The sequence below is a fragment of the Eschrichtius robustus genome, chromosome 3 (assembly GCF_028021215.1).
Source record: "Eschrichtius robustus isolate mEscRob2 chromosome 3, mEscRob2.pri, whole genome shotgun sequence".
In the NCBI taxonomy this organism is placed as follows: Eukaryota; Metazoa; Chordata; class Mammalia; order Artiodactyla; family Eschrichtiidae; genus Eschrichtius; species Eschrichtius robustus.
In genome coordinates, this window is record NC_090826.1 from 162,142,295 (window position 1) to 162,166,353 (window position 24,059).

A 24,059-nucleotide genomic window follows, 5' to 3' on the forward strand; every position below is an offset into this window, starting at 1 on the left:
ACATTTACCATTGCAACAAAAAGTATAAAATATCTAGGAATAAACCTACCTAAGGAGACAAAAGACCTGTATGCAGAAAATTATAAGACACTGATGAAAGAAATTAAAGATGATACAAATAGTTGGAGAGATATACCATGTTCTTGGATTGGAAGAAACAACATTGTGAAAATGACTCTATTACCCAAAGCAATCTACAGATTCAATGCAATCCCTATCAAACTATCACTGGCATTTTTCACAGAACTAGAACAAAAAATTACACAATTTGTATGGAAATGCAAAAGACCCCGAATAGCCAAAGCAATCTTGAGAAAGAGAAACGGAGCTGGAGGAATCAGACTTCCTGACTTCAGCCTATACTACAAAGCTACAGTAATCAAGACAGTATGGCGCTGACACAAAAACAGAAATATCGATCAATGGAACAGGATAGAAAGCCCAGAGATAAACCCACACACCTATGGTCACCTTATGTTTGATAAAGGAGGCAATAATATACAGTGGAGAAAAGACAGCCTCCTCAATAAGTGGTGCTGGGAAAACTGGACAGGTACATGTAAAAGTATGAAATTAGAACACTCCCTAACACCATATACAAAAATAAACTCAAAATGGATTAAAGACCTAAATGTAAGGCCAGACACTATCAAACTCTTAGAGGAAAACATAGGCAGAACACTCTATGACATAAATCACAGTAAGATCTTTTTTGACCCACCTCCTAGAGAAATGGAAATCAAAACAAAAATAAACAAATGGGACCTATTGAAACTTAAAAGCTTTTGCACTGCAAAAGGAAACCATAAACAAGACCAAAAGACAACCCCCAGAATGGGAGAAAATATTTGCAAATGAAGCAATTGACTAAGGATTAATCTCCAAAATTTACAAGCAGCTCGTGCAGCTCAATATCAAAAAAACAACGCAATCCAAAAATGGGCAGAAGCCCTATATAGACATTTCTCCAGAGAAGATATACAGATTGCCAACAAACACATGAAAGAATGCTCAACATCATTAATCATTAGAGAAATGCAAATCAGAACTACAATGAGATATCATCTCACAGCAGTTAGAATGGCCATCATCAAAAAATCTACAAACAATAAATGCTGGAGAGGGTGTGGAGAAAAGGAAACTCTCTTGCACTGTTGATGGGAATGTAAATTGATACAGCCACTATGGAGAACAGTATGGAGGTTCCTTAGAAAAATAAAAATAGAAGTACCATACGACCCGGCAATCCCACTATTGGGCATACAGCCTGAGAAAACCGTAATTCATTAAGTGTCATGTACCAAAATGTTCATTGCAGCTCTGTTTACAATAGCCAGGACATGGAAGCATGCTAAGTGTCCATCAACAGATGAATGGGTAAAGAAGATGTGGCACATATATACAATGGAATATTACTCGGCCATAAAAAGAAATGAAATTGAGTTATTTGAAGTGAGGTGGATGGACCTAGAGTCTGTCATACAGAGTGAAATAAGTCAGAAAGAGAAAAACAAATACCGTATGCTAACACATATATATGGAATCTAAGGGAAAAAATAAAAGATCATGAAGAACCGAGGGGCAGGACAGGAATAAAGACACAGACCTTCTAGAGAATGGACTTGAGGATATGGGGAGGGGGAAGTGTAAGCTGTGACAAAGTGAGAGAGTGGCATGGACATATATACACTACCGATCGTAAAATAGGTAGCTAGTGGGCTAGCCGCATAGCACAGGGAGATCAGCTCGGTGCTTTGTGACCACCTCGAGGGGTGGGATAGGGAGGGTAGGAGGGAGGGAGACTGAAGAGGGAAGAGATGTGGGAACATATGTATATGTATAACTGATTCACTTTGTTATAAAGCAGAAACTAACACACCATTTTAAAGCAATTATACTCCAATAAAGATGTTTAAAAAAAAAAGAATTTCTGAGATAACCAAAACTAAAAGAATACAGCAATACTAAACGTATCCTAAAGGAAATATTGAAAGTTCTTCTCTAAATAGAAAAGAAGTAAGAATCAATAGGAAAGAGAAAATCACAATTGGAAAGTAAGTCACTTAAGCCAGTATGCAGATTTTTAAAAAATTTTAAAAGCTTCTGTGAAAGTGATGATAACCACAATGAACAGCAAACAGATGAACATGAAGATGTAAAAGAGGACATTAAAAATCGTAAAATGATTAGAGGAGAGTAAGAAATTTAATTTTTCTTTCTAGAACGTGTTTGAGGCTATATGACTACCAGTCTAAAGCAAGTGGATATAGGAAGGGGTTAACATACTTGAAAAACAGGTTAAACACAAATCAGAAACAATAGATTCACAAAAACAAAAAAGAAGAGAACACAAGCATAATACAAATGAATATCAACAAATGACAAAAGGAAAAACAAAAAGAAAAAGGGGCAAAGAATAAATATAGAATCAATGGGAAAATAAGGATTAAGATGGCAATAAATACATATCTATCAATAATTACCTTAAATGTCAATGGACTAAATGTTTCAGTCAGAAAACACAGAGTGGCAGATTGGGTAAAAAAAAAAAAGCCTACAATATGCTGCCTACAAGAGACCCACTTTAGGGCAAAGGACACATATAGATTGAAAGTGAGGGGATGGAAAAAGATATTTCATGGAAAAAGAAATGACAAGAAAGTGGGGGTTGCAATACTCATATCAGACAAAATAAACGTTAAAACAAAGGCTATAAAGAAAGATAAAGAGGAACACTATATAATATTAAAAGGACCAATACAAGGAGAGGTTATTATACTTGTCAACATATATGCACCCAGTATAGGAGTACCCAAATACATAAAACAAATACTAACAGACAAAGGGAGAAATTGACAGGAATACAATAAAGTAGGAGATGTTAACACCCCACTCACATCAGTGGACATATCTTTGAGACAGAAAATCAATAAGGCAACAGAGATCCTAAATGATATAATAGAACAGTTCGACTTAATTGATATTTTCAGGACATTACATCCAAAGAAAGCAGAATACACATTTTTTTCAAGTGCACATGGAACATTCTCTAGGATTGACCACATACTAGGGCACAAAACTAACTTCAACAAATTTAAAAGTATAGAAATTGTTTCAAGCATCTTTTCTGACCACAATGGCATAAAACTAGAAATCAACCACAGAAAAATAAATGAGAAAAATACAATTACATGGAGACTAAACAACCTGCTAGTAAAAGACCAGTGGGTCAACAGTGAAATCAAAGAAGAAATTTAAAAATACATTGAGGCAAATGACAGTGAAAACACCACCATACAAAATCTATGGGTTGCAGAAAAAGCAGTTTCAAGGGAAGTTCATAGTGATGCAGGCCTTCTTTAAGAAACAAGAAAAATCTCAAATAACCTAACACACCACCTAAGAGAATTAGAAAAATAATAACAAACAAAACCTAAAGTCAGCAGAAGGAAGGAGAAAATAAAGATCAGAAAGGAAATAAATAGAGATTTAAAAAATAGAAAAAAATCAATAAAACCAAGAGCTTGTTCTTTCAAAGGGTAAACAAAATAGACAAAACTCTGGCCAGGCTCACCATGAAGAGAGAAGACCCAAGTAAACAAAATAAGAAATGAAAGAGGAGAAATCACAATGGATACCACAGAAAGACAAAAAAAAAAAAAGAATACTATGAACAATTGTATGCCAACAAGTTTGACAACCTAGAAGAAATGGACAAATTTCTAGAAACATACAACGCACCAAAACTGAATCAAGAAGAAATGGATAACTTGAACAGATCACTAGAAGTGAAATAGAAAAAACTCCCTACAAACAGAAGTCCAGGACCAGATGGCTTCACAGGCAAATTCTACCAAACATACAAAGAAGAACTTATACCAGTCCTCAAAGTCTTCCAAAAGATCAGAGAGGAAGGAAGACTCCCAAAGACATTCTATGAAGCCACCATCACCCTGATACGAAAACCAAAGACTACCAAAAAAGAAAATTACAGGCCAATATCTTTGACGAATATAGATGCAAAAATTTTCAACAAAATATTAGCAAACTGAATCTAACAACACATAAAAAAGATCATACACCATGACCAACTTGGATTCATCCCAGGGTCACAAGTATGGTTCAACATACACAAGTCAAGCAATGTGACATAACACATCAACAAAAGAAAAGACAAAAACCGAATGATCATCTCAATAGATGCAGAACAAGCATTTGATAAAATTCAACATCCATTCATGATAAAAACCCGTACAAAAGTGAGTATAGAGGGAACATATCTCAACATAATAAAAGCTATTTATAACAAACCCACAGCCAATATAATACTCAATGGTGAAAAGCTGAAAGCCTTCCCACTAAAATCTGTAACAAGACAAAGATGCCCACTCTCACCATTTCTATTCAATATAGTATTGGAAGTCCTAGTCACAGCAATCAGACAAGGAAAAGAAAAAAAAGCTATTCAAATTGGTAGGGAAGAGGTAAAATTGTCATCATGCAGATATGATACTATATATAGAAACCCCTAAAGACTCCACACAAAAACTACTAGAACTGATAAACAAATTCAGCAAGGTAGCAGGATACAAGATTAACATGCAGAAATCAGTTGCATTTCTTTATACTAACAATGAAATATCAGAAAGGGAATGTGAACAAGAAATCCCCTTTAAAAGCACATCAGAAAAATAAAATACTTAGGAATAAACCTCACCAGGAAGATGAGAGACTTATATGCTGAGAACTACAAAACATTTGTAAAGCTAATTGATGATGATTCAAAGAAATGGAAAGATAATCCCATGCTCCTGGATGGGAAGAATTTATATTGTTGAAATGGTCATACTACCCAAAGCAATCTACAGATTTGATTCAATCCCTATCAAATTACCAGTGACATCTTTCCCAGAGCTAGAACAAATAATCCTAAAATTTATATGGAACCATAATAGTCCCAGAATTGCCAAAGCAATCATGAGGAAAAAGAACAAAGCACAAGGCATAACCCTCCCAGACGTCAGACAGTACTACAAAGCTACGGTAATCAAAACAGTATGATATTGACACAAAAACAGACTTGTGGATCAATGGAACAAAATAGAGAGCCCAGAAATAAACCCACACACCTATGGTCAATTAATCTTTGACAAAAAGGCAAGAATATACAAAGGGGAAAAGGCAGTCTCTTCAGTAAGTGGTATTGGGAAAGTTGGACAGCCACATGCAAATCAGTGAAGTTAGAACACACCCTCACACCATACACAAAAATAAACTCAAAATGGCTTAAAGACTTAAATATAAGACATGACAGCATAAAACTCTTAGAAAAGAACTTGGGCAAAACATTCTCTGACATAAATTGTACCAATGTTTTCTTAAGTCAGTCTCCTAACACAATAGAAATAAAAGCAAAAATAAACAAATGGAACCTAATGGAACTTATAAGCTTTGTACAGCAAAGGAAACCATAAACAAAATGAAAAGACAATCTCCAGACTGGGAGAAAATATTTGCAAAGGATGTGGCTGACAAGGGCTTGATTTCTAAAATATACAAACAGCTCATAGAATTCAATTGCAACAAACAACCCAATCGAAAAATGGGCAGAAGAACTAAATAGACATTTCTCCAAAGAGGACATACAGATGGCCAATAAGCACATGAAAAGATGCTCATCATCACTAATTATTAGAGAGATACAAATCAAAACTACAATGATGTACTACCTCACACCAGTCCGAATGGCCATCAATAAAAAGCGTAAAAATAATAAATGTTGTAGAGGGTGTGGAGAAAAGGGAACCCTCCTACATTGTTGATGGGAATGTAAATTGGTGCAGCCACTATGGAAAACAGTATGGAGATTTCTCAAAAAACTAAAAATAGAGTTTCCATATGATTCAGCAATCCTACTCCTGGGCATATTTGCAGACAAAACTATAATTCGAAAAGATACACTCACCACTGTGTTCATAGCAGCACTATTTACAAAGTCAAGACATGGAAACAACCTAAATGTCCATCAACAGATGAATGGATAAAGAAGATGTGAGATATATATATATATATATATATATATACACATATATATATATACATATATATATACGCATATATATGTATATATATATATGTATATATATATGTGTGTGTATATATATATATATGTCTCCAATGGAATATTACTCAGCTATAAAGAAGAAAGAAATAATGCCATTTGCAGAAACATGGATGGACCTAGAGATTATCATACTAAGCGAAATAAATCAGAAAGAGAAAGACAAATACCATATGATATCACTTATATGTGGAAACTAAAATGCTACACAAGTGAACATATCTACGAAACAGAAACAGACTTACAGACATAGAGAACAGACTTGTGGTTGCCAAGGGGGAGGGCAGGTGGAGGGAGGGATGGATTGGAAATTTGGGATTAGCAGATGCAAACTGTTATATATAGGGTGGATAAACAACAAGGTCCTATTGTATAGCACAGGGAAACTATATTCAATATCTTGTGATAAACCATATTGGGAAAGAATATGAAAAGAATATATATATATATATATGTATAACAATCACTTTGGCGTACAGCAGAAATTAACACAACAATGTAAATCAACTATATGTCAATAAAAAATTTTTTTTAATCCTTCAAAAAAAGTAATGGTCATAAAAATGAGCACTGAACTCAAGAGAAGAATAAATGAACACAATGACCACAACAACAAAGAAGTAGAAAATATAAGAAAGTACCAAATAGAAGTCACAGAGCTGAAGAAGTAACTGAACTGAAACATACAATAGAGGAGTTCAGTAGCAGATCAGATGAAGTGGAAGAAGTGATGAGAGAACTTGAAGACAGGTCAGTGGAACTCATCCAATCAGAGCAGCAAAAAGAAAAAAGAATGTAAAAAAAAAAAATCTTAAGGGATTTTTAGGACAACATCAAGTGGGCTAACATTCACATTTGTTGGGTCCAGTGGGAGAAGAGAGAGAGAAAGGGGCAGAAAACTTTTTGAAGAAATAATGACTGAAAACTACCTTAACTTGGGGAAGGAAACAGACATCCAGATCTAGGAATCCCAGCGAATTCCAACTGAGATAAACCCAAGGAGACCCACACAAAAACACATTATAATTAAAATGTCAAAAGTTAAAGACAAAGAGAAAAATCTTAAAATCATCAAGAGAAAAGCAACTTGTTATGTAAAAGGAAACACACATAAGACTATCAGCAGATTTTTCAGCAGAAACTGCAAACTAGAAAGGACTGGCACCATATATTTACAGTGCTGAAAGAAAAAATCTTCCAAGCAAGAATGTTCTACCTGGCAAAGTTGTTATTCAGAATTGAAGGAAGGATAGTTTTCCAGACAAGCAGATGCTAAAGGAGTTAATCATTACTAAACCTGCCTTACAAGAAATATTAAAGGGACTTCTTTAAGCTGAAAAGAAAGGGTGCTAATTAGTAACAAGAAAATATTTGAAAGAAAAAAATCTCACTGGAAAGGTAAATATATAGTACAGGTAGTGGATTAATCACTTATAAAGGTAATAAGAATGTTAAAAGACAAAAGTAGTAAAAACTAGAACTACACTAAGGGACACACAGGATAAAAATATGTAAAATGTGACATCAAAATCATAAAATGTGGGGGTGGGGGAATAAAAATGTAGAGCTTTAGACTGTCATAAAACTTAAATTGTTATCAACTTAAAATAGACTGTTGTAAGTTTTTATATGTAAGCCTTATGGTAACCACAAAACAAAAACTTACAGTAGATACACACAAGATAAAGGAAAGGATCAAGGAAACCACTAAAAAAGTCACTAAACTACAAAAAGAGAGCAGAGAAGAAGAAAGGAATGTAGAATAACAAAACAGCCAGAGAATGATTAACAGAATGGTAATAAATACATACCTATCAATAATTATTTTAGATGTAAATGGGCTAAATGCTCCAATCAAAAGACATGGAGTGGCTGAATGGATAAAAAGATAAGACCAACCTATATGCTGTCTAAGAGTGACTCTTTATAAGTAAGGACACACACAGACTGAAACTTAAGGGATGGAAAAAGGTATTCCATGCAAATGGAAACCAAAAGTAAGCAGGATTAGCTATATTTGTATCAGATAAAATATATTTTAAGATAAAGACTGTAATAAGAGGCAAAGACAATGATAAAGGGGTCAATCCAACAAGACTATTTAAACATTTGTAAATATTTATATACATAACATAGGCACATCTGAATATATAAAGCAAAAATTAACAGACCCCAAAGGGAGAAATAGTAATATAATAATAGGAAACTTTAATACCCCACCTTTATCAATGACTAGATCATTCAAACAGAGAATCAGTAAGGAAACATCAAGATTACATGGCACATTATACCAGATGTACTTAACAGATATATGCAGAACTTCTCAACCAAAAGAAACAGAATAAACATTTTTCTCAAGTGCACATGGAACATTCTCCAGGATAGGTCATATGTTAGACCACAGAATAAGTCTTAAAATTTAAGAAGATTGGTATCATATCAAGCATCATTTTTTGACTACAATGGTATGGAACTAGAAATCAATGCCAAGAAGAAAACTGGAAAATTCACAAATATATGGGGATTAAACAATATGCTGCTGAACAACCAATGGGTCAAAGAAGAAAAGAGAACTCTAAACATACCTTGACACAAATGAAAATGGAAATACTACATATCAATACTTACAGGATGCAACAAAAGCAGGTCTAAGAGGTAGGTTCAAAACTTAAATGCATATGTGTATATATATATATATATATATATATATATAGAAAAAAAACAACAAGAAAATTCTCAAACAACATAACATTACACCTCATGGAACTAGAAAAGAAGACTAAATGAAGCCCAAAGTTAGTAGAAGGAAGGAAACAGCAAAGATCATAGCAGAAATAAATGAAATAAAGACTAAAAATAACAATAGAAAAATCAATGAAACTAAGAGCTAGTTCCTTAAAAAGATAAACAAAATTGACAAACCTTTAGCTAGACTCAGCAGACTAAAAGGGAGGAGTCAAAGAAATACAATTGGAAACAAAAGAGACATTACAACTGATAGCCACAGAAATACAAAGAATCATAAGAGACTACTATGAACAATTACATGTCAACATATTTAACAACCTAAACGTATAAATGCCTAGACACATACAAACCTCCAGGGCTGAATCATAAAGAAATATAAAATCTGAACAAACTAATTGTGAGGAGATTAAATCAATAATCAAAACATCCCAACAAACCAAAGTCCAGGACCAGATGGCTCACTGGTGAATTTTACAAAACATTCAAGGAGGAATTAATACTAATCCTTCTCAAACTGTTCCAATACACAGAAGAGGAAGAAATACTTCCGCACTCTTTTTACAAGGCTAGCATTACCCCAATACCAAAACCATACAAGGATGCCATGAGAAAAGAAAATGACAGGCCAATATCCCTAATGAACAAAGATGCAAAAATTATCAACAAAATATTAGCAGATCAACAGTACATTATATTAGCAAGCAGTATAAAATATTAGCAAATTCAATGGTACATTAAAAGGATCGTACATCATTATCAAGTAGGATTTATTCTAGGGATTTTACCAAACCTAACTTGGGCCCACTTGCCTGACGCACAGCAAAGCCAATCTACTGACACTGGGTTGTGGTGAAGGAATGTACAGAGTCTACTGTAGGACACCAAGCAAAGAGAATGGGCAGCTCATGCTCAAAAGACCCAAACTCCCCAATGGCTTTCAGGGAAGGGTTTTTTAAGACAGTGTGAGGAAGAGGGTCACAGGGTGCGTGATCAGCTTGTGCGCAGTTCTTTGATTGGTTGATGGTGAGGTAACAGGGTAATGTTTCAGGGATTTCAATCATCAACCTGGTTTTAACCAGTTTGGGGGTCTATGTGCTTGTGGTCAGCAGTTTTCATCTGGTGGGGGTCTGGTTTCTGTAAAAACAACTTAGGAATGTGTGTCAGACATTACTTTCTGTGTCCTTCAGGGAGGAGCTAAAAGTCCTGTGACTCTGCTATATGGCTGATCTATTGTTTAAGTTGTTACCAGTTCTCTTGCCTGAATGCTGTTCTTTGTCTCTGCCTGATCTCACTCCTTTGATCATTAATCCTTGAGCCAGACTTTGCAACTCAGGGAAATTTCAGGAGACTGAAATTTTTCTTTAAGTGAGGGATGGGGAGCATGTAGGGGGTCTGTTACCGAGAAAGGCCCATCTGGGCATTGCTTAGTTTCAATCCCCCTTTTCTTTGTTACTCTTCAATCAAGGCGTGGGGTAAGACAGGGAATGACGTTTTATTTTTATTTTTATTTTTTTCATAAATTTTATTTATTTATTTTTGGCTGAGTTGGGTCTTTGTTGCTGCACGCGGGCTTTCTCTAGTTGTGGTGAGCAGGGGCTACTCTTTGTTGTGGTGCGCGGGCTTCTCATTGCGGTGGCTTCTCTTGTTGAGCATGGGCTCTAGGTGCACGGGCTTCAGTAGTTGTGGCATGCGGGCTCAGTAGTTGTGGCTCGTGGGCTCTAGAGCGCAGGCTCAGTAGTTGTGGCACACAGGCTTAGTTGCTCCACAGCATATGGGATCTTCCTGGACCAGGGCTCAAACCCATGTCCCCTGAATTGGCAGGCGGATTCTTAACCACTGCGCCACCAGGGAAGCCCGGGAATGACGTTTTAGATAGAGAGGTTAATCATAAACTTGGCAGGGGGACTCAGTTGCAGGGATGGAAGGATGGTTAAACAGCAAATCAGTCAGTGTGATATATACCACATTAACAAAATGATGGATAGATATCATATGATCATCTCAAATGCAGAAAAGCTTTTGAAAAAATTCAACATCCATTTATGATTTAAAAAAACCCCAACAAAGTGTGCAGAGAGGGAATGGACCTCAACCTAATAAAGGCCATAAATGACAAACCCACAGCTAAACCCCTTTCATTCATACTTAGTGAAATGCTGAAAGCTTTTCCTCTAAGATCAGGAACAAGATGCCCACTCTTTCCACTTTTATTCAACAGAGTATTGGAAGTCCTAGCCTCAGCAATCAGACATGAAAAAAAAAAAGAAATCCAAATTGGAAAGGATGAAAATTGTCACTATTTGCAGATGACATGATATTATATATAGAAGATCCTAACAACTCCACCAGAAATCTGTTAGAACTTATAAACGAGTTCAGTAACATTACAGGATAAAAAAATCAATATTCAAAATGTGTTGTGTTTCTGTTCACTAATAATGAAATATCAGGAAAAGAAATGAAGAAAACAATCCTGTTTAGAATTGCATCAAAAAGAATAAAATACCTAGGACTAAATTTAACCAAAGAGGTGAAAAATCTGTACACTGAAAACTATAAGATATGATAATGTCTTAAAGAAATTGGAGAAGACACAAATAAATGGAAAGATGCTCTGTGCTCATGGACTGGAATAATTAATATTGTTCAAATGTCCAAACTGCCAAAAGCAATCTACATTTAAATGACATTCCTATCAAAATTCCATTTGCATTTTTCACATAAATAGAACAAACAATTGTAAAATTTGTGTGGAACCATAAAAGACTCCAAACAGCCAAAGCAATCTTAAGAGAGAAGAATAAAGCTAGAGGCATCACATTCCCTGATTTCAAACTATATTACAAAGCCATAGTAATAAAAACAGTATGGTATAGGCAAAAAAACACATATAGGTCAATGGAACAGTATAAAGAGTCCAGAAATAAACCCATGCATATATGGCCAATTAATTTACAACAAAGTATCCAAGTTTATAAAAGGGAGAAAGAACAATCTCTTTAATAAATGGTGTTGGGAAAACTGGGCAGCCACATGCAAAGAATGAAACTGGAATACTGTCTTACACCATACACAAAAATTAGCTTAAAATGGATTAAAGACTTGAAGGTAAGGCCTGAAACAATAAAATTATTAGAAGAAAACATAGGCAGTAAGCTCCTTGACATCAGTCTTGGTGATGATTTTTTTGATTTGACACCAAAAGCAAATGCAACAAAAATAAACAAATGGGACTATATCAAACCAAAAACCTTCTGCACAGAAAAGGAAACCATCAACAAAATGAAAAGGGAACAGCTCAAAGGCAAATCATATATCTGATAAGGGGTTAATATAGAAAATATATAAAGAACTCATACAACTCAACAGGGGAAAAATAACAAACAATTTGATTTTAAAAGTGGGCAGAGGATCTGAATATATGTTTTTCCAAAGATGTACAGAAGGCCAATAGGTACATGAAAAGGTGCTAAACATCACTAACCATCAGGGAAATGCAAATCAAAACCACAGTGAGATATCACCTTGCACCTATTAGAATGGCTATTATCAGAAAGCCAAGAAATAACAAGTGTTGTCAAGGATGTGGAGAAAAGGGAGCTCTTGTGCGATGTTATTGGGAATGCAAATTGGTGCAGCTAGTATGGAAAAACATTATGGAGGGTTCTCAAAAAATTAAAAACAGAACTACCATATGATCCAGTAATTCCATTTCTGGGTATTTATCCAAAGGAAATGAAAGTACTAACTTGGAAAGATATTCAATTTATGCCTCTATGTCCATTGTAGTATTATTTCCAATAGCCAAGATATGGAAGCAACCTAAGTATCTCATCAATTCAATGTCTTATAGATGAATTGATAAAGAAAATGTAGTGTATATACACAATGAAATACTATTCCGCCATAAAATAATGAAATGTTGACATTTATGACCTTGAGGGCATTATGATAAGTGAAATAAGTCAGAGAAAGACAAATGCCATATGATTTCACTTACGTGTGGAATCAATTAAAAAAAAAACCTCATATATACAGAGAACAAAGTGGTGGTTGCCAGAGTTGGGGCATGGGGGAGTGTGAAATTAGCGGAGGGGGTCAAAAGGTACAAACTTTGTTATAAGATAAGTAAGTCATGGGAATGTAATGTACAGCATGGTGACTATAGTTAGCAATACTGTATTGCATATTTGTAAGTTGCTTAGAGAGTAGATCTTAAAAGTTCTCATCAAAAGAAAAAAATTTAAACTATATTTGGTGATGGATATTAACTAGACTTATTCTTGTGGTCATTTCACAATGTATAGAAATATCAAATCATTATACTGAATGCCTGAAACTAATATAATGTTACATGTCAATTATATCTCAAAAAAACTCTCTCCACTCTATGTGAATTTAAGTGGGATTTCATTTTTTTTTGTTGTTTAATAACCCCAAATAACCTAAAATATTGGAAGTTGGTAAGCATTTTTGAAACATTCTGAAGCCACTTGACTATACCAATTTTTATACATCATTAGAGAGGTTTGTATATAAGTTTGGTAATTGCCACAGAACTTGTTCTCTGTTTTAAACTCACATTTTAAAAACTTTTTATTATGGAAAAACTTAAACATACACAAAAGTATAGAGCTTAGCATAATTTTAACATATATAAAATATAGAAATTATTTTATTATACTTAATAAGTCCTTATATACCCATCAGCCAGCTTCAGTAGTACCAACTCATGACCAATCTTGTTTCATTGACTCTACTACCTACTTTATCCCCTCCTTTATTATTTTGAAACTAGCATAGACATATTTTATTTATAAACATTTCAATGTGTATGTAAAAATGATGACTCTTAAATTTTAAAAATATAAACACCATGTCCACATTTAAGGCATTAAGGCAAGAAAATGAAATAAAAGACATACACACCAGAAAGGAAGAAACAAACTACCTCTATTTGTATATGACATGACCTTCTAAGTAGAAAGCTCTAAGGAATCCATTAAAAAGAAAACTATTAAAACTACCAACTGATTGTAATTTTGTATGAAATTTCACCTGGAAATTCAAGAGAACCAGAATAGGCAAAACGTTTTGAAAAAGAACAAGAAGACTTGTTGTTGGAAGACTCACAGTTCCTGACTTCTAAAGTTACTACAAAGCTGCAGTAATTGAGACAGTGTCAGATAGGCATAAGGATAGGAAAATAGATTAGTGGAATAGAAGAGTCCAGAAATTAAAACTTCATTGATTTTTCACAATTACTTCAAGAAAATTCCATGGAAAAAGAATAGTATTTTCAACAAGTAGTGCTGGGACAATGAGGTATCCACATGAAAAAGAATGAAGGTGGCCTCCTACCTCAGACCATATCCAAAAGTCAGACCATATCCAAAAGTTAGCTCAACATGGATAGAAGAACTAAGTATAAGAGCTAAAACTATAAAACTCATAGAAAAAAATCATATGGAAAAATCTTCATGACCTTGGATTAGGCAATAGTTTAGATATGACACCAAAAGCACAAGGAACAAAAGAAAAAAGATAAATTGGACATCATCAAAATTAAAAACTATAGTGCTTCTAAGGACACCATCAAGAAAGTGAAAAGACAATCCACAGAATGGGAGAAAATTTTTGCAAATTAAGTATCTGATAAGGGACCTGTGTCTAGAATATATGAAGAACTATTATAATTCAGTAATAAAAAGACAAACCAAATATAAATATTAGTTATTTTCCCATTATTTTGCTTTTCAACTTCACGGACTCCAATTATACAGATGCTGGATTTGGGTTTTTTTTCTGTCTGCTTTCCACTTCAATCATTTTCTCTCTGGTTCTTTACTTACTTCATTTATATTTTCTTGGTTGTTTTTCTGTCTTTCTTCAATGCCTTTTATTCAATTTTTATTTAAATGTAATCTCCCATCATTATCTTTTAATTTAGTCTTCATTTCCTTTATAATCATCTGTTTCATTCCTAGTTGTCAACTCTTATTTCTACTTGTGGTTCATTTCTGTTCCTTGTTTGTAAATTTATAATTCACGATTTTTCTTCTCATCATCAAATACTTGTTTGAGGATATTTAATTCAGTTTAGGATGTTAGTTTGCAGTTTTCTTCTGCTTTGTGTTTGGTTTTTAGAAGGCAGTTTTATTAACTGAAATGCTTTTATTTTCGTTTTCTAGTCTCTTATAGTAGTTTTGTATAGATAAAGACTGCTTATATTTATGAATTTCATGGATAGGTTGGCAGTCTGGATTAGTTTAAAAGATCTCTAGTTAAAGTTTACTTTTTTATCTCATTGTAGCAATGTGCAGTTTCTTTAATTGATGGATTCTTATTGGGGATGTTGTATTTACTTTGAGGTTTTTTTATTAGCTTGTAATATCCTAAATTTCTCCCCCTTGCTTCTCTTTCCCTTCACCACTCACTTTCCAAAGGGTGTTCCTCCTTTCCTTTATCTTCTTCGCTCCAAAAGTGATGCCTTTCTGAGGCTCCCACCTCAGCTCTCACACACTTTTAAGTCTCTTCCTCATAATCAGTGCTCTGATCTTCCAGGAGTCTTTTTGCAGTATTTTTTGCACTTAGAGTGTACTTTCTCTTTCTGTGGGTGATTTAAATTCAATCTTAAACTTCTGTTCATGTCTTTTCTGTTTTCTGCAGTTTTTCAGAAGCTCTTTTACTCTCCACAAAGGATTATGACAGGGACTTGAGTGAGAGCTGTGCTAAAAATTGTTGTTTTTTCTTTTACTTACAGGTTTCTTGAAGTTTGTATTGTACTTTGTCTTCTAGGTATGCTGTAATGTAGAATTTTCTTGGTTTTATTTGTTGATCTGTGTACTTTTTTTGGGAAATGTGTGGAGAGAGTTGAACTTATTTGGCCACTGTTAACCTGGACTAACCATAATTCACCTAGCACTCATGTTTTGACACAGTGTCAGAGTATAGTCATTAGCAACTATATTCATTTTTAATAGCCACCATGTAGACATATTTCTACAGAATAATTCCTATTTAATACTTAACATCAGTCCTTATGTTGATGTCTCTGCAGTCATTTTGGTGGTCTGAACTTCTCTTTTTCTAGTAGTTTCCTCAGGAAGGGCTCATAAGAGCAATATTTCTTGAGTCATAAGACCTTATCTGTGAACTTTTATCTAAAAGTTGGTGTATCTGGATATAAAAGTTATTGGCTAATATTTTTATATCTTTTTACAGATGTTACTTTGTTGTCTCTGACATAAAGTGTTACACCTGAAAAGTCTACTGGAAATCTGATATTCTTTCCCTTGTAAATAACTTGTTCTTTTTGTCAGGATCCCCAAAGGGTTTCTTATCAGGTTCAATGCTTTTATTAATATAGGTCCTGGGTTGGTCTTTTAAAAAATCTTTCTTAATTGTTTTTCCTAGGTATGAGTTGCACCCTTTCAATACATTGTTTCAAGTTATTTTTTTCACATATTATTCTTGAGTTATTGTTAATGTTATTGTTCTGTCTCAATCACTTACGTTTTCTTCTTCACAACTGTGTATATATTGGATTTTCTTTGCCTATCTTTAATATTTGTCACTTATTCTTGAGTCACTTTTCATCTCTTTTTTTTTTTAGAAAACCTTCTATTTATCTCAAAACCTTATTTATTAGGCTTATTCACAATTTTGCTTCTAATTTAGTTCATTTCTAAATTGACTTTTTCTTTATTTCTACTTTTTCCTGAGCTCTAGCTTATGAGTTTTAAATTTATGAGTTTTAAATTCTGATTTATATTTTTCTTTCATAATTTCTATCACTTTCTTATTTATTTTGCCTCATTTTGAAATAATTGGTATATCAGTCATAACTCTCCAGAGAAACAGAACCAATAGAATTTATACATGTTTATATTAAGAGATTTATTTTAAGAAATTGGTTCATGTGATTGTGGGACTGGCAAGTTTGATAGGTCAGGCCGGAGCCTGGAAACTCGAGGAAGAATTAATGCTGTAGTCTTGAAGCAGAATTTCTTCTCCAGGAAACCTTAGTTTTTGCTCTGAAGGCTTCCAACTGATCGAAAGGGACTCCACCCACATTATCAAAGGTGTTCTGTTTTATTTAAAGTCAACTGATTGTAGATATAAACCACATCTATAAAATACCTTCATAGAAAAACCTATATTAGCATTTGATTAAATAACTGGGTACTATAATCTAGCCAAATTGACGCATAAAACTAACCCTCATATTACATTACAGCTTTAATTTATTTATTGAGGGGAATTCCCTGGTGGTCCAGTGGTTAGGACTCTGTATTTCCACTGCAGGGGGCATGGGTTCAATCCCTGGTCAGGGAACTAAGATCCCGCAAGCCGTGCGGCATGACCAAAATATATATGTATGTGTGTGTATGTGTGTGTGTGTGTGTGTATGTGTATATATATATGGAGTATGGTCTTACAGAGATGTTATTCTGTTTCTTACTCTCTACTTTTTCTTATTATAACTGTGTGTGATTTTACCGTGATCCTCTTTCTATTGCTCATTTTTTTTTAAAGCATGAAATTAATTTTCTTGCTCTTTAAGGAGGGAGTGGTGGGTCAAAATAACTTTTCTAACCTTTAGAGTTACCTCTTATGTTGTTTTGTAGAGTGTCCAAAAATAAGGCTAATACTTTCTGAGATTTCCAGATTCTGTTTCCCTCCCTCATTTATCTGTAGTTTCTCTTTCCTTTGTTCTTATTGTCCCTTTCCAGCTCAGTTGGTATTCTTTTTCCTGTATCTTTCTTCATTATGGATCTTTGTCCTGGAAGGTGTCTTTGGCTCATTGATTTCATTTTTTGTTTGTTTTTTTTAAACTTTTTATTTTATATTGGAGTATAGCTGGTTACCAGTGTTGTGATAGTTTCACGTGCACAGCAAAGTGACTCAGCCATACATATACATGTATCCATTCTGTTAGGTGAGCCGATACAGGTTGTGAAAGAATTCACAGAAGTATTAACAAGGGAAGAAAAGAACGTTTTTATTCACTTTCCAAGGGAGGAAAGGGGCTAGACGCATAGAGTGGCATCAGCACTGAAGGTGGGGGTTCGAGTCATTTATTGGGCTTCAAAGGGCAAGGTGCAGGAAAGAGGGGGTGGGTTCATATCTACTTTGGTCCACAGTTGTATCTGAGCTGGCTGTGCTTCTATAGGATGTGGTTTTTCTGAGAATCTGTAACTTTTTGTCTTCAGTAATTTTCTAGTCCTTGGATGTCTGAAGGAGACTTGCTAGTGGCCCTTGACACTACTACTCTATTTTGAACAATGTTAGATGGGTTTACACATTCTCCCCCAAACTCCCCTCCCATCCAGGCTTCCACATAACATTGAGCAGAGTTCCCTGTCCTTGTTGGTTATCCATTTTAAATATAGCAGTGTGTACATGTCAATCACAAACTCCCTAACTAGCCCTTCTCCCCATCCCTCCCCCCCTGGTAACCATAAGTTCATTCTCTAAGTCTGTGAGTCTGTTTCTGTTTTGTAAATAAGTTCATTTGTATCATTTCTTTTTAGATTCTGCATATAAGCAATATCATACGATGTTTTTCTTTCTCTGTCTGAGTTACTTCACTCAGTATGACGATCTCTAGGTCCATCCATGTTGCTGCAAATGACAGTATTTCATTCTTTTTAATGACTGAATAATATTCCATTGTATATATGTACCACATCTTCTTTATCCATTCCTCTGCCAATGGACATTTAGGTTGCTTCCATGTCTTGGCTATTGTAAATAGTGCTGCTATGAACATTGGGGTGCATGTATCCTTTTGCACCATGTTTTTCTCCAGATATATGCCCAGGATAGGTCCCAGTTCCTCCTGCCCTTTCAGACGTTATCAGAGACCTCTTGCACTTACTTAGAAATTGAAAAGTGTAAAAATCCCTCTGGTTAGAGTTGCTATTCTCAAATTGTCCTGCCATGGTTGCCACTGAATACCTATCATTGACTGAGGTGTTTTCTTCTAAGGCCTATCATACTTGCTTTCTTTTGCTTTCTTGCTGATATCACATGAGTCTGGTAGTTTTAACTGGTCTGTCTCAACCCAATTTTATTTGGGATTTTGAGGGATACCTTGTCACTGAGTTTTATTGTTGATGTTGTCCAGTGTTTTTTTGGTGCTGTACTAATTGTTCTCTCCGTGTTTATAAGGAAATTTGAGTAGATTAAAATATTACATCACCACTAATCTGTCCCAATTTGTTTCCTTTTGTAAATTCCAATTTTTCTTCTTTCTTGTATCCTTCTTTTTACTTTTTTGGGTTTTCTCTGTGGTTATTTTATTAGCGTCTTATACTGAAAACTGAGTTTATTCACTTTCAAACTACCTTATTTCTTTTATATATATTTAAGGCTATAAATTTCCTTTAAGGCCTGTTTACATGCTACAGATTTTGGTAACATCAACTGCTTTTATTGTTTATTCATAAATATTGTGTAATTTTCATTGTGATTTCTGCTTTACTCCATGAATCATTCAGAAGTAGTTGTTTTTAAAGATTACAAATATCCTAAAATATTTTCTGATTAACTTTATGAGAAATTCTAATTATTTTATTTCATTAATATCAAAGGCACAGTATGTGTGATAATAATACTTTGAGATTGGCTAACACTTCCTTTGTAAATGTGGTCAATTTTGGTAAATGTTCTATGTGAGATTGAAAAGAATATATTTTGTATTGGTTAATTTTAGAAATACACACACACACAGAGTTGACCCTTGAACACATAGGTTTGAGCTGAACTGTTCCACTTATACAAAGATTTTTTTCAATAGTAAATACTAAAGTACTACACAATCCAAGGTTGACTGAACCTGTGGATGTGAAACCACAGATACTGAAGAACTGCATCTATAAAAGGCTAACTATAAACTATAGGCAGATTTTCCACTGCGTGGAGTGTCAGTGCCCCTAACCCCTGAGTTGTTCAAGGGTCAACTGTAACTACCTTTTTTTCAGGTTTAATCTATGGCTTGAAAAAAGTGTGTTAAAGTCTACCACTATATTTGTGACTTTTAAAATATCTTCTAGTAATTCTATCAAATTTTGCTTTATATACTACAGGGTTGTATCATAGCTTCTGGTGAACTTTTCTCTTTTATCTTCTTATACACTGTCATTAATCCTATAACATCAAATATATGAGATAGCTGGTATTATAATCCCCATTCAAGTAAAACCAATGAAACAATATTTATATATATACATAAAACTGTATACATATATATGTACATAATTTTATGTAACAATATTAGGAGGTGAAATTGGGCTCCAACTCTGGCTGAAGAGGATGACCAGTGTTGAGACTAAGACTGATAATGTTAGAAAGTGTATGAGCATACTTCCAGGAAGAAAGAGCTTATAAATGAAAGAATGTGGAAGCAGGAAAAAAAGTAGAAATAAGGAAAATGCGACTGAAGAAAGTTATGATGATTGTATCACCTTAAGTGTCACCTTCTAGACACTTAATAGATTATTTTTGAAGTAAAATAAAATAAAAATCTTATAGTTGGAGGGAGACTATTGAAGTGTCCTGTAAAAGTTGTTATTTTTCCTTTACTTGTACAATTTCAAAGGGATTGAATTTTAGTTATTCTCTCTTTAAATAATGACTCAGAATATTGAGCCCTACATCTAAACACTGAGATAAAAAATTTTAGAGCAGATTTTTGTTTGAGCTATTTTACCTTCTTTTCCAGATTAAGTTAGAGTATGAAGGAACATTATTTTCTGAGTGGAGTGTGCCAGGAACTTGTTCTATAAAAAATAAAAGGTAAGATATTTGCTGTGAAACTCAGTGTATGTGTAAAAACCATTCATATAGTGTGGACGTTCAGATTCAAGGCTGTGGTTTAATGTAAATTTCTTTTCATTAATAGATGTGAAAAGAAAGACAAAATCACTTTGAAAATAGGCGAGAAGTAAACTATTGCTATATTTCTTTATTTTTCTTATTAGCAAAGAATGGAAGTTTTTAGGCTTAAAAAGTAGTAGGGGAATCTCATATGCATCTATACTTATTTCTCCTTTCCCATTGTTTTTAAATGCTAGATCACCCAAGACAGAACTACGTTGTTCTTCTCCTGGTATTCAGATTATAAAACCAATTGTTACGGGCCCAGTAAGTTGATTTTAATGATAAATTAGTAAATCTTAAATAATCATCCCTGTTACATTTTATTTTGCCTTATTTTTGATGTTTTAACTTAATTTAACCTGTTTTAAATAGTTGACTTGTAACTATAAATAAGAGGTATTTTTAAATTATTGTCAATATATCATTAATTTTTAGAAGTATCTCATAGCAAATTATGTTATGAACTGATACAGTAGTTCCCCACTTACCCATGGTTACACATTCTGTGCTTTCAGTTACCCACAGTCAACTATGGTCCAAAAAATTTAAATGGGAAATTCCAGAAATAAACAATTCACAAGCTTTAAATTGCAGTTGTTCTGAGTAGCATGATGAATTATCATGCCGTCCCGCTCCATCCTGCCTGGGACATGAATCATTCCTTTGTCTAGCATATCCTACCCATTAGTTACTTAGTAGCTGTCCCAGTTATCAGATCTATTTTTGTGATAACCTTGTGTGAAGATAACCCTTATTTTACTCAATAATGGCCCCCAAAGTGCAAGAACAGTGGTTCTGGCAATTCAGATACGCCAAAGAGAAGCAATTAAGTGCTTCCTTTAAGTGAAAAGGTGAAAGTTTTTGACTAAATAAGGAAAGAAAAAATATCATATTGATATAATTATTTTACTTTATTATTATTGTTGTTAATCTCTTACTGTGCTTAATTTACAAATTAAATTTTATCATAGGTATGTATGTACAGGAAAAAACAGTATATATAGGGCTGGTTTGGTACTATCTGCAGTTTCAGCCATCCACTGGAGGTCTTGGAATATATCCCCCGTGGATAAGAGGAGATCACCATATATGATTTTTACATTAGCTTTTTTATTAATAAATATATTAAGGCCCCAGTTACCACCTTAGTGATAACAGTAGTCCCAGATAAGTGGGTCTCAGATCATATACTCCTATGACAATATCAACAATTAAAGAGCCATTTCTAGCAGATTTATTTGTATTCCACTACATTTTCTTCAGTTCAGGAAAGCTATATGAATGCAAATAAATAAGAGTGATGTTGAATCCTCTCTAGTCAACAAAAATAATAATAATAATAATAAGGAATTTTTTATTGGAATATAATTGCTTTACAATGTTGTGTTAGTTTCTGCTGTATGACGAAGGGAATCAGCTATATGGATACATATATCCCCTCCCTCTTGGACCTCCCTCCCACCCATCCTACCCAACTAGGTCATCACAGAGAACCGAGCTGAGCTCCCTGTGCTATACAGAAGGTTCCCACTAGCTATCTATTTTACATATGATAGTGTATATATGTCAATCTAAATCTCCTAGTTCATCCCACCCCTTCTTCTCCCTTGTGTCCACATGTGCGTTCTCTACGTCTCCGTCTCTATTCCTGCCCTACAAATAGGTTCATCTGTACCATTTTTCTAGATTCCACATATATGCATTAATATATATTTGTTTTTCTCTTTCTGCCTTACTTCACTCTGTATGACAGGCTCTAGGTCCACCACATCTCTACAAATGACCCAATTTCGTTCCTTTTTATGGCTGAGTAATAGTCCATTGTATATATGTACCACATCTTCTTTATCCATTCATCTGTCGATGGACACTTAGGTTGCTTCCACGTCCTGGCTATTGTAAATAGTGCTGCAATGAACATTGTGGTACGGACTCTTTTTGAATTATGGTTTTGTCAGGGTATATGCCCAGTAGTGGGATTGCTGGGTCATATGGTAGTTCTATTTTTAGTTTTTTAAGGGACCTCCATACTGTTCTCCATAGTGGCTGTATCAATTTACATTCCCACCAACAGTGCAAGAGGGTTCCCTTTTCTCCACACCCTCTCCAGCATTTACTGTTTGTAGATTTTTTGATGATGCACATTCTGACCAGTACCTCATTGTACTTTTGATTTGCATTTCTCTAGTAAATAGTGATGTTGAGCATCTTTTCACATGCCTCTTGGCCATCTGTATGTCTTCTTTGGAGAAATGTCTATTTATATCTTCCACCCATTTTTTGATTGGGTTGTTTGTTTTTTTGATACTGAGCTGCATGAGCTGTTTGTATATTTTTGAGATTAATCCTTTATCCGTTGCTTCCTTTGCAAATATTTTCTCCCATTCAGAGGGTTGTCGTTTCATCTTGTTTATGGTTTCCTTTGCTGTGCAGAAGCTTTTAAGTTTCATTAGCTCCCATTTGTTTATTTTTGTTTTTATTTTCATTACTCTAGGAGGTGGGTCAAAAAAGATCTTGCCATGATTTATGTCAAAGAGGGTTTTGCCTATGTTTTCTTCTAAGAGTTTTATAGTGTCCAGTCTTATATTTAGGTCTTTAATCCATTTTAAGTTCATTTTTGTGTATGGTGTTAGGGAGTGTTCTAATTTCATTCTTTCACATGTAGCTGTCCTGTTTTCCCAACACCACTTATTGAAGAGACTGTCTTTTTTCCATTGTGTATTCTTGCCTCCTTCATTGTAGCTTAGGTGACCACAGGTGCATGGCTTTATCTCTGGGCTTTCTGTTTGTTCCATTGATCTATATTTCTGTTTTTGTGCCGGTACCATACTCTTTTGCTGACTGTAGCTTTGTAGTAGAGTATGAAGTCAGGGAGTCTGATTCCTCCAGCTCTGTTTTTCTTTCTCAAAATTGTTTTAGCTAATTCAGGGTCTTTTGTGTTTCCATATAAATTGTAAAATTTTTTGTTCTAATTCTGTGAAAAATGACATTGCTAATTTGATAGGGATTGCATTGAATCTGTAGATTGCTTTGGGTGGTACAGTCATTTTCACAATGTTGATTCTTCCAATCCAAGAACATGGTATGTCTCTCCATACGTTCGTGTCATCTTTGATTTCTTTCATCAGTGTTTCATAGTTTTCTGAGTACAGGTCTTTTGCCTCCTTAGGTAGGTTTATTCCTAGGTATTTTATTCTTTTTGTTGTAATGGTAACTGGGATTGTTTCCTTAATTTCTCTTTCAGATTTTTCGTTGTTAGTGTATAGGAATGCAAGAGATTTCTGTACATTAATTTTGTATCCTG

General features: G+C 34.3%; 1 protein-coding gene across 1 annotated transcript in view; it reads left to right on the top strand.

Moving 5' to 3' along the window:
• CATSPERE (catsper channel auxiliary subunit epsilon) overlaps positions 1–24,059 on the top strand; it is a 271,733-nt gene that overhangs the window by 16,950 nt on the left and 230,724 nt on the right. The window contains exons 3-4 of the mRNA XM_068538508.1: positions 20,598–20,671; positions 20,950–21,019. Coding sequence (XP_068394609.1) covers positions 20,598–20,671; positions 20,950–21,019 — 144 coding nt within the window. The remainder of the gene's footprint in view (positions 1–20,597; positions 20,672–20,949; positions 21,020–24,059) is intronic.